The 10,875-nt window shown below is 60.7% G+C and overlaps 2 protein-coding genes across 5 annotated transcripts; both read right to left on the reverse strand.

The window, feature by feature from the left end:
• Positions 1-1,559: 1,559 nt before the first annotated feature.
• On the reverse strand, positions 1,560-8,416 carry ICAM5 (intercellular adhesion molecule 5). Of its 4 annotated transcripts, none has more exons than XM_010978389.3 (11): positions 8,031-8,412; positions 6,844-7,113; positions 6,329-6,649; positions 5,844-6,131; positions 5,192-5,446; positions 4,797-5,045; positions 4,128-4,373; positions 3,762-4,040; positions 3,427-3,666; positions 2,755-3,021; positions 1,560-1,991 (listed from the first exon to the last, which is right to left on the reverse strand). In XM_010978389.3, the coding sequence occupies exons 1-11, from the start codon at positions 8,110-8,112 to the stop codon at positions 1,717-1,719; spliced, it is 2,772 nt and encodes a 923-aa protein (XP_010976691.3). In that variant the 5' UTR covers positions 8,113-8,412; the 3' UTR covers positions 1,560-1,716. The 4 variants fall into 4 exon arrangements, with proteins under 4 accessions (XP_010976691.3, XP_031293160.2, XP_031293164.1 ...); XM_031437300.2 differs by having other exon boundaries at positions 1,567-1,991; positions 5,225-5,446; positions 8,031-8,413; XM_031437302.2 differs by having other exon boundaries at positions 1,858-2,137.
• A 1,100-nt stretch (positions 8,417-9,516) lies between these two features.
• On the reverse strand, positions 9,517-10,871 carry ICAM4 (intercellular adhesion molecule 4 (Landsteiner-Wiener blood group)). The gene is made up of 3 exons (XM_031437305.2): positions 10,449-10,871; positions 10,027-10,332; positions 9,517-9,889 (listed from the first exon to the last, which is right to left on the reverse strand). The coding sequence occupies exons 1-3, from the start codon at positions 10,840-10,842 to the stop codon at positions 9,771-9,773; spliced, it is 819 nt and encodes a 272-aa protein (XP_031293165.1). The 5' UTR covers positions 10,843-10,871; the 3' UTR covers positions 9,517-9,770.
• Between the last annotated feature and the right edge of the window lie 4 nt (positions 10,872-10,875).

A 10,875-nucleotide genomic window follows, 5' to 3' on the forward strand; every position in this document is an offset into this window, starting at 1 on the left:
ACCCAGCCTAAAATGGCTCCCCCACTCCCACCCCATGTCAGGCTCTAGGGCAGCAGCTGGCTCATCTCCCTTTTAGAACCTACCAGAAGTTTCAAGCTCTCTGCTGGTCCAGGGTTATTTCATTCACATTCATCTCCCCTGCTAGACCGTGACTTCAGAGGTCCAAGGTCATCACATCTGGGTTTCTGACCATGATAGCCCACCCCCGTCCAGTGCCCAACATGGAGAAGCTCTCCGGGGATAGACTCTGAATACACGAGGGTCTCAAGACAGTGTATCTGCAAACCCCTGGCTGTTGTTAGCCACTTATTCAATATTTACTGAGCAACTACTGTGTGCCCAGGACCCCATGGGGACACTCATCGGTGAATCAAACACAGACCCCTGCTCTAGCAAAGCCAATATTCTAGAGTGACAGTTATCTGCTAGAATGTCAAGTAGTGATTGTGCTACAGAGAAAATAAAGTCCGTGGGGAGGTGAGGAGTTGGGCTGCTACCTTAGCCATGTTCTCAGGGAAGGCCTCTCTGAGCAGGTGACATCTGTGTAGAGACCTGAAGATAAGGAACTAACTATGGGGCCATCTAAGGTGAGGAAATGGCAAAAGCAAAGGCCCTGTGGCAGGCAGAACTTTGTGGGGTTCCAGGAACCTCGAAGGTGCGGGTGGGCGTGGAGAGGTGATTAAGGGAGGGCGGGACAGCAGTGGCACCTCATTTGTGCCCTTCCCTCTTCTGTGCCTGGCACCCAGCTGTGGCTCGGCCTCTAGTGCCTCAGTTTCCTGCTCTCACCTTGGCTCCTGAAATGTGTGCACAGAAATGCTGGTGGAGCTGGAACTGTCCAGGCCTGCTTCCTTCTGGCAGCTCTGTGTTCCTGCTTTTGAGGGAGGAGGAAACTAGGGGTGGGGGGAGGGGAGGCCCAGCTGTTCTCTCCTGCTGTGTGTGTGTGTGTGTGTGTGTTGGGGGAGTGCGGCTGATATCCTGTGTGTCTCTCCTGAATCACAACGGGCCAGGTCGAAAGGCAGGTGGTGAGTAGACTGAGGCAGAGTGGATGGACATAGAATGGAGGAGGCTGGGGCAGGGGGCAGGGGCACACCTTGTAATAGCAGGGACATTCCAAGAGCTGATAATCAGAGGATGCAGCATCCTGTGCCCATCCCTGCAAGGCCTCAGGGCAGGGGCTGGGCCAGACCCCTGGGAAAGGGGCTCCACCCATCCAGGGAAGGCAGTGTCAGTTCTGCCGGGAACGCAGCCAGGCCTGGGGGAAGCACTAGCTCCCACCCTCAACCATTAGCCAGATTAGGTGGCAGCGTTGGGCACAAGAGATAAGCGGCAGAAAGGGGGAAGCGCGGTCCCCGCCCCAGCCTAAGGGTCCAGTGAGAGCAGGAAACCCTGGGTAGGGAGAGCACTGGCTCCAGGCCACATCGTGAAAAGGCAGCTTGGACTGTGCTTGACACATGGTAAGCCCTTAAAAACAAACAGGGTTTTGAGTAAATAACCCGTAGGGTTGGGATTGGAACCCTGGGTTGCTTCCACTTCGCAGGCTGAAGCAGATGGAGCCGGAGTCCTTTATAAAAACTTTATTGGAGGTGGGGGTAGAAAATGGGGGTGACGCCCCTGGAAGCGAATAAATAAATAAATGAATAAATAAATAGAACAATAAGTAAGCCCCCGCGTGCGTCTGGGGGGCGTCCCCCGGCCGGCGGGGAGAGGGGAGCTGGCTCATGCTGACGTCAGCTGGATGGCGAAGACCTCGCCGCCCGCCGGCGCCTCCGCAGTGCCCGCAGCCTCTGTTCCACCTTCCGCGCCCGTGCCCGCGCTGGCGCCGCCGCCAGCGCCGTTGAGACACACGGCCTCCCCGGAGCTCTCCGCCTCCTGCACGTTATACTCGCCCTTCTTGCAGGCGGTGGACTGCACGTAGAAGGCCAGCCCGGCCCCCGCGGCCAAGAGCGCCGCGCCCCCCGCCGCGCCGCCCACAGCGACCCACAGCCACGGACCTGCGGGATGGAGATGCTCAAAGAGGGGGGACGAGCTAGGGGCTCGCCCCACCCGTCGGCATGCCAGGCTGGGCCACTCCTGTCCCCTCCCCGAAGGCACAAGTTCAGTCCTCACGGGCCTGGCAGGGAGCCCCAGGGAACTCAGCCTTGGAGGAAAGGAGAGACCCCAGTAAGACCACTCATAACACCGCTGTGACCCTGACCCATTTGACCAGCTACCCCATCACGGAGGGGGAGGGGGCAGATATAAACCCCTAGCCATGGAGATACCTACAAGTAAACCAACTCATCCTCAAATGGATCAGGGTGGAGGGGACCCGCTGATTCCTCCACCCTAGAAAGTCCCCAGCCCCAGAGATACACGAAATGGGAGAGGGGATATTGTTGGGGTCCCCCGCCCCCATCCTCTGCCCTTGGTCCCTCTCCAACACCCCTTCTCTGCAGCAACACAGTGGAGGGTGAATTGGATCAAGTCTCCACCAAGCAGAACCCACCAAAAGTTAATGAAGTCCCTCCCCATAGCAGTCACAGCCCCGGAGGATCCCTTTCCTTGGGCTCTGGTCACTCCCTCTCCATCCGCTTCCCACCCCCAACCAGCCCTCAAAGCCCCACCGTCTGGGAGCCCCTAACTTCTACTCTGGCTCACTTCAGTCTCATCTGTGGGAACGGAGAGCGAGGTAGGGACGGGGTCAAGAATTCCAAGGCGCAGGTCACACCTCCCTGGAGATCCCTCGCCTCACCCCCACACCCAGCCGCCACTTACCAGCCACGCGCACGGTGATGCGCCGTGTGTGGCGCCCATGCGCGTTGGTGGCTGCGCACTCGTACTCGCCGCCGTGGCTGCCCATGGCGCCCGCCACGCTCAACGTGCTGTTGTTGCTGGACAGGCCGATGTTGAGTGCCCCCGGGGGCGCGCGCCAGCTGATCTGGGCCGGGGGCCATGCCTCAGCCCTGCAGGTCAATGTGAAGTTCCCGCCCGGCCGCACGCCTCCAGGAGGTGAAGCAGCCAGCTCGGCCACCACCGGGCGGTCTGTAGGGGACAGGAGGTTGAGGGGGTCTCACCGCTGACCAAGTGCCCCCTTCTGCCCAACACAATCTGAGACCACCCCTTCTGAGATGGGCAGGCAAGGGTCCTGCCTCTTATCAGAGCCCCCTCCCCCTACAAGTGGGACTATTGTCAGGACTAAAATCCTTAGACCTGCTTCACTGAGTGGAAGGAGATGGGGAACCAAGCCAATGCACTTCAGACCCAGAATTTGAAGGTGCCATGATCTTGTTCCGCAGAGTTTTCATTACTCTGAGGTTTAGGCCGGGATTCCTTGTCCCCAGAAATGTGACTCAGGGAGATGCCCTTGAACTCCTCTGGGCCATCCTACCTCTTCTAGTGACTGTTCTGGAGAATGAATGTGCTCTATCTGGTGCTTCCCCCACTCACATTCCACGCCCACGGTGACAATCCGGGCATCCGTGCCGTGCGGGTTGGTGGCCAAGCAGCGGTAGCTGCCTGCATCCTCTCGGGACACGCGCAGCCGCTGTGGCCGGGGCGCGCCCTCCCTGGAGCAGCGCACTTGTGGCGAGGGGCGACCCCGGGCAGAGCAGGCCAGCGCAGCAGCCTCAGCCCCTTCCAACCACGTCTGGTGACTTGGGCAGGTAGATTCATCCATTTCCGGTGGTGCTGCAAAATAGCCATGGCAGGAGAGGGGGTGGTCAGGAGGGGCTCGGATCCAGGACACCCCCTATTCCCCGCCCGCCCACTTGGGCCTGGCTCACATTCCGCGCTCACGGAGACGGTCTTGACCATGGATCCGTGCTGGTTGGTGGCATTACAGATGTAGGTACCAGGTGCCAGTTCACTAGGGATTCGGGGGGCTCTGGCACTAGGGCCTGGGGGTGCCAGTGGCAGCAGCACCCCCTCACTGGTGCCGCCAGAGCCAATGCACTCCACACTTGGCTCTGGCTTCCCATCAACCTCACAGGAAAATAGTCGCCCAGAACCTTCCACCCATGTCCAATTGCTGGGGCAGCTCAGCTCCTCAAAACTGGGGCCATCTGAGGAGAAGAGGTCGTACAGGGACTGGAGGTCAGAAGAGGGTTATTCTGACATCCCTCATCTTGCCCCATGTTGTCCCCACTCACATTCCACAGTGACAGCCACATTTTTGGCTGCAGAGCCTCGAGCATTGGTGGCTTCGCAGCGGTAGGTGCCCGCGTGCTCCCGGGCCACATGCAGCAGGCCCTCGATGATGATCCCAGCCTCCCCAGAGCGCATGCAGCTCACGTTGGGAGGTGGGACCCCATGGGCCACACAGCTCAGGGAGGCCTCTGTTCCTTCCAGCCAGGTAATGCGTTCAGGGCAGCCCACACTGTCCAGCGCTGGTGCATCTAGAGGGGAGTGTTGTTGATTTGGGGGGTTTAGGGAACAGTGTAATGTCTCTAGACCCCTTTTCCCATCCCAGGAGAGCCAGGAAGCATTGGACAGGCTATGCTCCACAGAGGGACACCGAACCAAAGGAGTTTTGCACCAGTCGAGTCATGCACTGTTTTGGGGCTTCCTGAGCCCTAAGGTGTGCTTTTATCTGATTCCTACAAAGTGCCCACAGGACCCTCCCACCGTCTTTGGCCTAAAAATTGTTAGCCCGTTTGAAACACCCACCTTTCCAAGGCAGCCCAAACGCTGTGCGCCAGACGCCCGTGGACACGCCGACCCCTTCCCCTAGGTCCTTCTCCGAGGTCTTTCCCTTATCCCGCTCACCAGCCTCTTCCCTTTCCCAAAATCCCGCCCAAAGGCTGCGCACCCCCACTCACACTCCACCGTCAGAGTCACGTCTTTGACTGCCTCGCCCTGGGCATTGGTCGCGGTGCAGCGGTAAGTGCCGGCGAGCGCGCGAGTTACCGGACCGAGCAGGCCCAGTGCCAGCACCGACCCCCCGTCGGGCCGCGCGCAGTGCACCGAGGGCTCTGGGTTTCCACGGGCCTCGCAGCGCAGCGTCTGCTCTGGGCCCTCCGGCCACGTCCAGCTCCTGGGACAGTCCGAATCGTCCAGCCGGGGAGCGTCTGCGGGCAGAGACATGGGATGCTGAGAGGCTAGACGCGGACCGTGAGGTAAGCCTCCACTTCCTTCACTACAGCGCCAGGGACTGGAACCGGGCAAGCCCTTTGAGCTCAAGATGAGGGAGGCGAGAGGTTAAAGGCCAACTCACATAGGACGCGCAACTCGGCGCTCTCGTTCTTACTCAGGGTCTCCCCGTCCACCTCGAGGGTGGCGTCGCAGAAGAAGCCACGCCTGTCGTCGTTCTCGGTGGCGTTTAGCTGGAGCTGGGCGGGCTGTCCCGGGACCGCGGCTGGAATTCCGTCTAGTGTGACCAGGGCTCGGGGCCCAGCTGTGCAGGTTACTGTCACCGTTTTCCCCTCGGGGGCGTTGGGCTCGCTCAGGGTCAGGAGGGGCTCCGGGAAGCCTGGGGGAGGGGCATTGGTCGGGAGTCCACTGACCACGTCCCTCCTGCGGTTCAAGGCTGCCCCTTATCAGCCCGAACCTTCCCCGCTGCAGCCTAACCTAGGATACTGTGCCTTTCCTCTTGAGATGTTCAGGCTCCGCCCTTTCTCGCCCCGCCCCCTTGAGGTGGTCAGGCCCTATCTCTACGGATCCTCCTGGGGTCTGCAACCTTCCCCTTTGGGGGCGCTCAGACTCCGCCTCTCAAGCTACTATTCAGTCTGTCTTCCACCTGCCCCGCCCCTTCGGGACTCTCGGGCCACGCCTATTCCGATACCAAGCCCCACCCACTATTGGCCCCGCCTTCACGTTCCTCTGGCTCCACCCCCGAGCTGCGGAAGTACCGCTTCACTAGCTCTTACTGTAGACTGTCACGTTCTCCCGGCTCTCACGGCTTTCGCCCCCCAGGGTCACGTTGCAGACCAGCTGCCTGGCGCCCTCCTGCTCTGCGCTAGCTGTGGTTGTGGCAGTGGCCATGAAAGCGTCCCCCTCGAGGGTGATATCGGGACTCAGCCTCTGATCCCCCAGCGCCAGGTAGACCCCAGCCTCCGAGGCTGGAAACAGCCCATCCATGGCGCAGCTCACAGGTCTTTCTGAGTCCACTTCCAAGAGCCGAGGGGCAGCGAGGCGCGGGGAGTCCAGAGGCAGGGCTGGGAGTAGAAGAACAGAGCTTGAACTTATGTATTGAACGCTCAATATGTTCTAAGCGCTTTACATGCTCAAAGAGGAAAATAACTTTCAGCTGGTGAGTGTCGGAGTAAGAATTAGAATTCAGGTTTCTCTGCCTCCAAACTTCTTAAATACCCGCCCGACCCCTTATGATCCCCTTCTCCTCACACCCACTCACCGAAGGTTCGGAGCTCTCTGGGGGCCGAGCTGTTTTCAAACAGCCCCAGGCCGTGAGGCCGCAGGTCCAGCTCCGCACGGCACGAGAAATTGGCCCCATGGTCCTCCCTCCGCGCCAGTACCGTGGCTGTGAGCACCGCGCCCCGCGCTCGGGGTGGCTCCCCGAAGAAGCTGCGACGGATCAGCTCTTGGGCGCCCCGCAGCAGGGTCAATGTGAGACTCCCACGAGGCCCAGCGCCGGGGACCCTACAGCTCAGGGTGAAGTTCTCGCCCACTGGCTGCCAGGCAGGCAGCGGCACCAGCTCTACACGATCTGGCCGTTCTACAAGGGGACAGATCACAGCTGTTGGAAACGCCAGGGCTCAGCAGGACGTGGCGTGGAAAGCAGGGATCAAGACGGGGAGGACATGGGGATCCAGAGGGTGGGGCCTGAAGGAGAGGACCCCGTGACCCAGGGGGCGGGGCCTGGGAGGGAGGGAAAATAGTGGAGTAAGAGCATGGCCGCTGAGAACTCACGAAAAGTGCGAATGAGCCCACGCGCTTGCAGTGTGCGCCGCGCGCAGCGGAAGAAGCAGACGGGCTGGGTCTCCGGTTCGCGGATGTCCACCAGCTGCCGCGCCAGCCAGCGCAAACCCCTCTGGGTCCCATTCCGGCGCAGTGAGGTCTCCAGGCCACCGCGTTCGGGCCGTGGGCAGTTGGTGCTGCAATTCAGCCACAGCGATCCTCCGCGTTCCACGAGCGCCACGCGGGGCTGCAGGTCCGCCCAGAAAGGCTCCTGTGCGATTGCTGCCCGGAGAAATGCGAGCTCAGCCTGGGAGCCATCTCCCTGGGATCTCAGCGCCCCTATACCGAGTCAGGGATTCCCAGGGAATGAACAGAGGCCAGAAAAATACTCAAGAGTCTTTACTGCCCAGACCTCAGGTTTACAAGCCCATTCCCACGGTCCAAACCTCGAGGGTGTTTCTGCAACATGGCAGTGGACAGCCCTGCTCTCCAAGGTGTCGATGGAGTGATGGGAAAGCATAGGGGGAGGGGAAAGATGGGGTCTTCAACGCACATACCAAAGCTAGAAGGAGGGGACCCCAGGTGGGGGGAGGAAATGAACGGGTTCTCAGGGTTCTTGCCCGCAGAGGGGGAGACTCTTGTTGAAGCGAGGGCAAAAGAGAGATGAGGCTGAGTCAAAGATAAAGGAAGATTCCAAACCCAGGTGAAGAGTATGGAAAAGAGGACGCGGGGCTGGGCTCATGCAAGGACCTCCGGAACAGCCGATGTACGTTGTTGCCAGGGCTCCAGGTGGAGCGGGAACAGCGCCTCTGAGTCACAGCAGTTGGTGAGATCGGGTCTTCGCGGATTAGGAGTGGGGAAGATGCCAGTCCGTGGACCATGGTGCATAGCAAAGCGTGGGGAGGTACCCCGGGAGGAGACAAGGGAGACATGCAGTCTCCAGAGCCCGAGGCTGGGTGCGGAAGGACACCCAGGATCTCGAAGAGGGTAGGGTAGAGACCTGGGAGAGCCAGAAGTCAGGAAGCTAGGTCTCCAGTGTGTGTTGGGGGCAAGAGGGTTAGAGAAGAAAGCCCGGGCTCAAGGTGGGGGCAGAAGCGTGGGAGCGAGGCGAGGGTGAAGCCGGGAGGGGTTTGTGGCCTCTTCTCAGGTCTGGGAACTCCGCCCCCGCCCTGTCCACCCTGAGCCAGACCGGCTCTTACCTGAGAAGCCGAGGAGCCCCAGGCCCAGGGCAGCCCAGAGGCCGAGCAGCGCCCGGTGCAGCCCTGGCGAGGGCGCTGGCATCGCCGCCGCGGGGGAAGCACAGGAGGCGAGGGGAGCGCGAGCGCTGAGCTGGGCTAGAGGACGGCGCGGCGCGGCGCGGCGGGTGGGGTGTGGAGGAGGCTGAGTTGCGCTCGGGGATTGGTTTAACGTTGGTAACTTGGTTTCCAAGGAGGGGGCGGCAGCAGAGGCGGCGGGGTGAGGGGGGTGCTGGAGGGCGATCTTGCACCAGGCTCCCGGCCTTGATGAAGGCGTGCTGGCTGGAGCGAGCGACCCCCGGGGTCTACGTGGAGGCCGGCCCCATCTCCCGGGGCCTTCTGGGGGCGGCTGCGCGCTCCCGCGTCATCCCCAGCGGCGACGCGGAGGTGGGGGGATGCAGGGTTGCCCTTCTCAAATCTCCACCCCACCCCTAGCTTAGATGATATGATAATAAGCTGGACTCTGAGCTCCGCCTCCATATTTGGCCCTTCCCACCAGCGCTTCTTGGGGCGGAGATTGATTTGGGGGCTAGGAGAGATTTGAGAAGTGCAAGCTGGGGAAGAGATGGTTCTAGGAGAGGATGTGGGGATGCCTCCCTCACTGATCCTTCCCCAGTTGAACCGGGGAGCTGAGGGTCACAGCCACGCCCCCAGTCTTTCTCTGACTCCGCCCCCGCACGCGACAGAAGGGGCGGGGACGAAAGTGACAGCGAGTCGGGAACACGTGTGCCTGCGCGCAGCGTTCCCGGGCATCTAAATTAGGGTCGGCTCGGCTCTGGGTCTGTATTTACCCAGCGTGCAGCGGGCACGTGTCTACGCGGCGTGTGTGAGTGGGAACAGCCAAAGAGCACCCCGGAATCCGCTTTCTGTGCAGCGGCCGGGGCACTGGACCGCTCCGGCCTTGCCAGGCATCCAGTGCGGGTCCAGATTCTGTGTCCACGCGAGACCAAGAAACCAACTATGACACTTTTGACCCCGCATCGGGCCCCAGGCTTTGACACTCTCCTATGCACTCACCAGGCCCGGGGACTATCAGGACGTTGCCAGGACGCGAGTCTGTGACATCCTCCCCCCAACCCCCGACCATCTGGTTGCTCCTTCCCCGTAGTTATCACATGGGTATTTTTTCTGCATATCCACGTCCCTCAAAATGTACACATGACCCCGCCCATTTGTGCTCTCACTCCCAGCGCTAATGGTGAACTATAGGGATTAGTTCTCGCCCCACCCCTGTGCTCCAGGAAACTGCAGGTTCTGAAGTGGAGGAGGGAAGGAAACTTAACGTCCAATCACAGCTGCTGCGTGGTAGCGGTGGAACCAATCAGGAGAAGCCATACCATGAACCAGCCTTCCCACAGCCCTAAGCCCCCAGGGCCCATGCTTTGCCCACCTGCACTGCACTGATAATGCCCACGGGAGAGGTTTTTACTACACCGGCGGGGAATGCAGAGAGATTGGGGCTCCCATGCAGAAGACCAGAGTGAAGAAACCTCAGGTGCCTTCAGGGAAACAAGGAACTTGGAGAAAACGATAGAGGCAAGGCCAAAAAAAGACAACTACTTTGTCAGAAGAGGAGCACTAATGGGGGACCTTTATGTCCAGGGACAGAAGCTGGCTGAGGAAGGCTTTTTTGAGACAGGCAGGGTTCTCCAAATAGTTCCAGATTCCTTTTTCCTCCAGTTCAGCCAGCATGGACCAGTGCCTCTAGGCCCGGGACTGCATCAATAGGCACTTTCGAAGGTAGAGGGCCCCCACGACGAGATGAATCACCACAAAGACTGCGATGGAGGTGGAGGCCAAGGCTTTGGATGCGGGACTCCAAGCTGGAGACAGGAGGCGAGAATTAGGAACTGAGCACTTGGAGGTGTGACGACCCGCATGGACACGCTCTCTTGGCCTGCGCACCTTCTTGAGGTCACGACCCTTCCCCACTCCTCCCAGGATTATAAGAATTCCTCACCGAAAGCTGTCAGCATCATGGGTGCCGAGCTACTGAGGACCACCAGGCCATCGAGATTTAGGTGGGCGTGGCAGGTCACTGGCTGCCCGAAGTCACTGGGCCTGGCATGAAGGGTGTGAGTCATCGTCACATTGGCCAGATCCACGCTAGTGTAGCGCTCCAGGCTTTCTGAGTAGATGACTTGACCACCGCGCCTCAGAGTCACCACGAGGAAGCCCACGGGGAACACGTGCGTCACGTGGCAGCGAAGAGTGTACTCATCGTGCACTAAGACCGGAGGCTCCAGGATCACGCTGCGTGGCTGTTCTAAAGCAAGAGGGGACTGCTGGGCAAACTCCGAGGGCTCCCCCTAGAGCGGCTGTCAGCTACCCCAGCAGTCCCCCTTCCCTCACCCCAGCCCGGCCTGAGCCCCTGTCCCTCACTGTAGGCGGTAATCCTGGCGGTGGCCTCCCGCGTTTCTCCTGCGCAGGTGACGAAGCATTGCACATCGGAGCTCCAGGCCCTCACATCCAGCAGCTGGTAGGATACCCAATGGGGCCCACTGAGCGTCTCGCCCCGCTGCAGCACGGTGCGGAGGCTGAAACCCTCCGGTAGGGGGCAGCTGCTGCTGCAGTTGAGCCACAGTGAGCCCCCCGGCGGCACGGCCTTGAACTCGGGGCTTATGCGCACCCAGAACGGTGCTGAGGTCTCCGAGGGTGCGGGAGATCTACCTCCCGTTCCCTGCGTCCGGGTACCCCAGCGCCTCCGCCTGCTCCCAGTTGGCTGGTAGGAGGCTGCCAGCAAAAGCAGCAGAAAGAGGGGGAGCAGAGACCCCATGGCAGAAAGCCTGCACTGAGGGGCCCAGAGCCA

This window comes from Camelus dromedarius, chromosome 27 (assembly GCF_036321535.1).
Source record: "Camelus dromedarius isolate mCamDro1 chromosome 27, mCamDro1.pat, whole genome shotgun sequence".
Taxonomy (NCBI): domain Eukaryota; kingdom Metazoa; phylum Chordata; class Mammalia; order Artiodactyla; family Camelidae; genus Camelus; species Camelus dromedarius.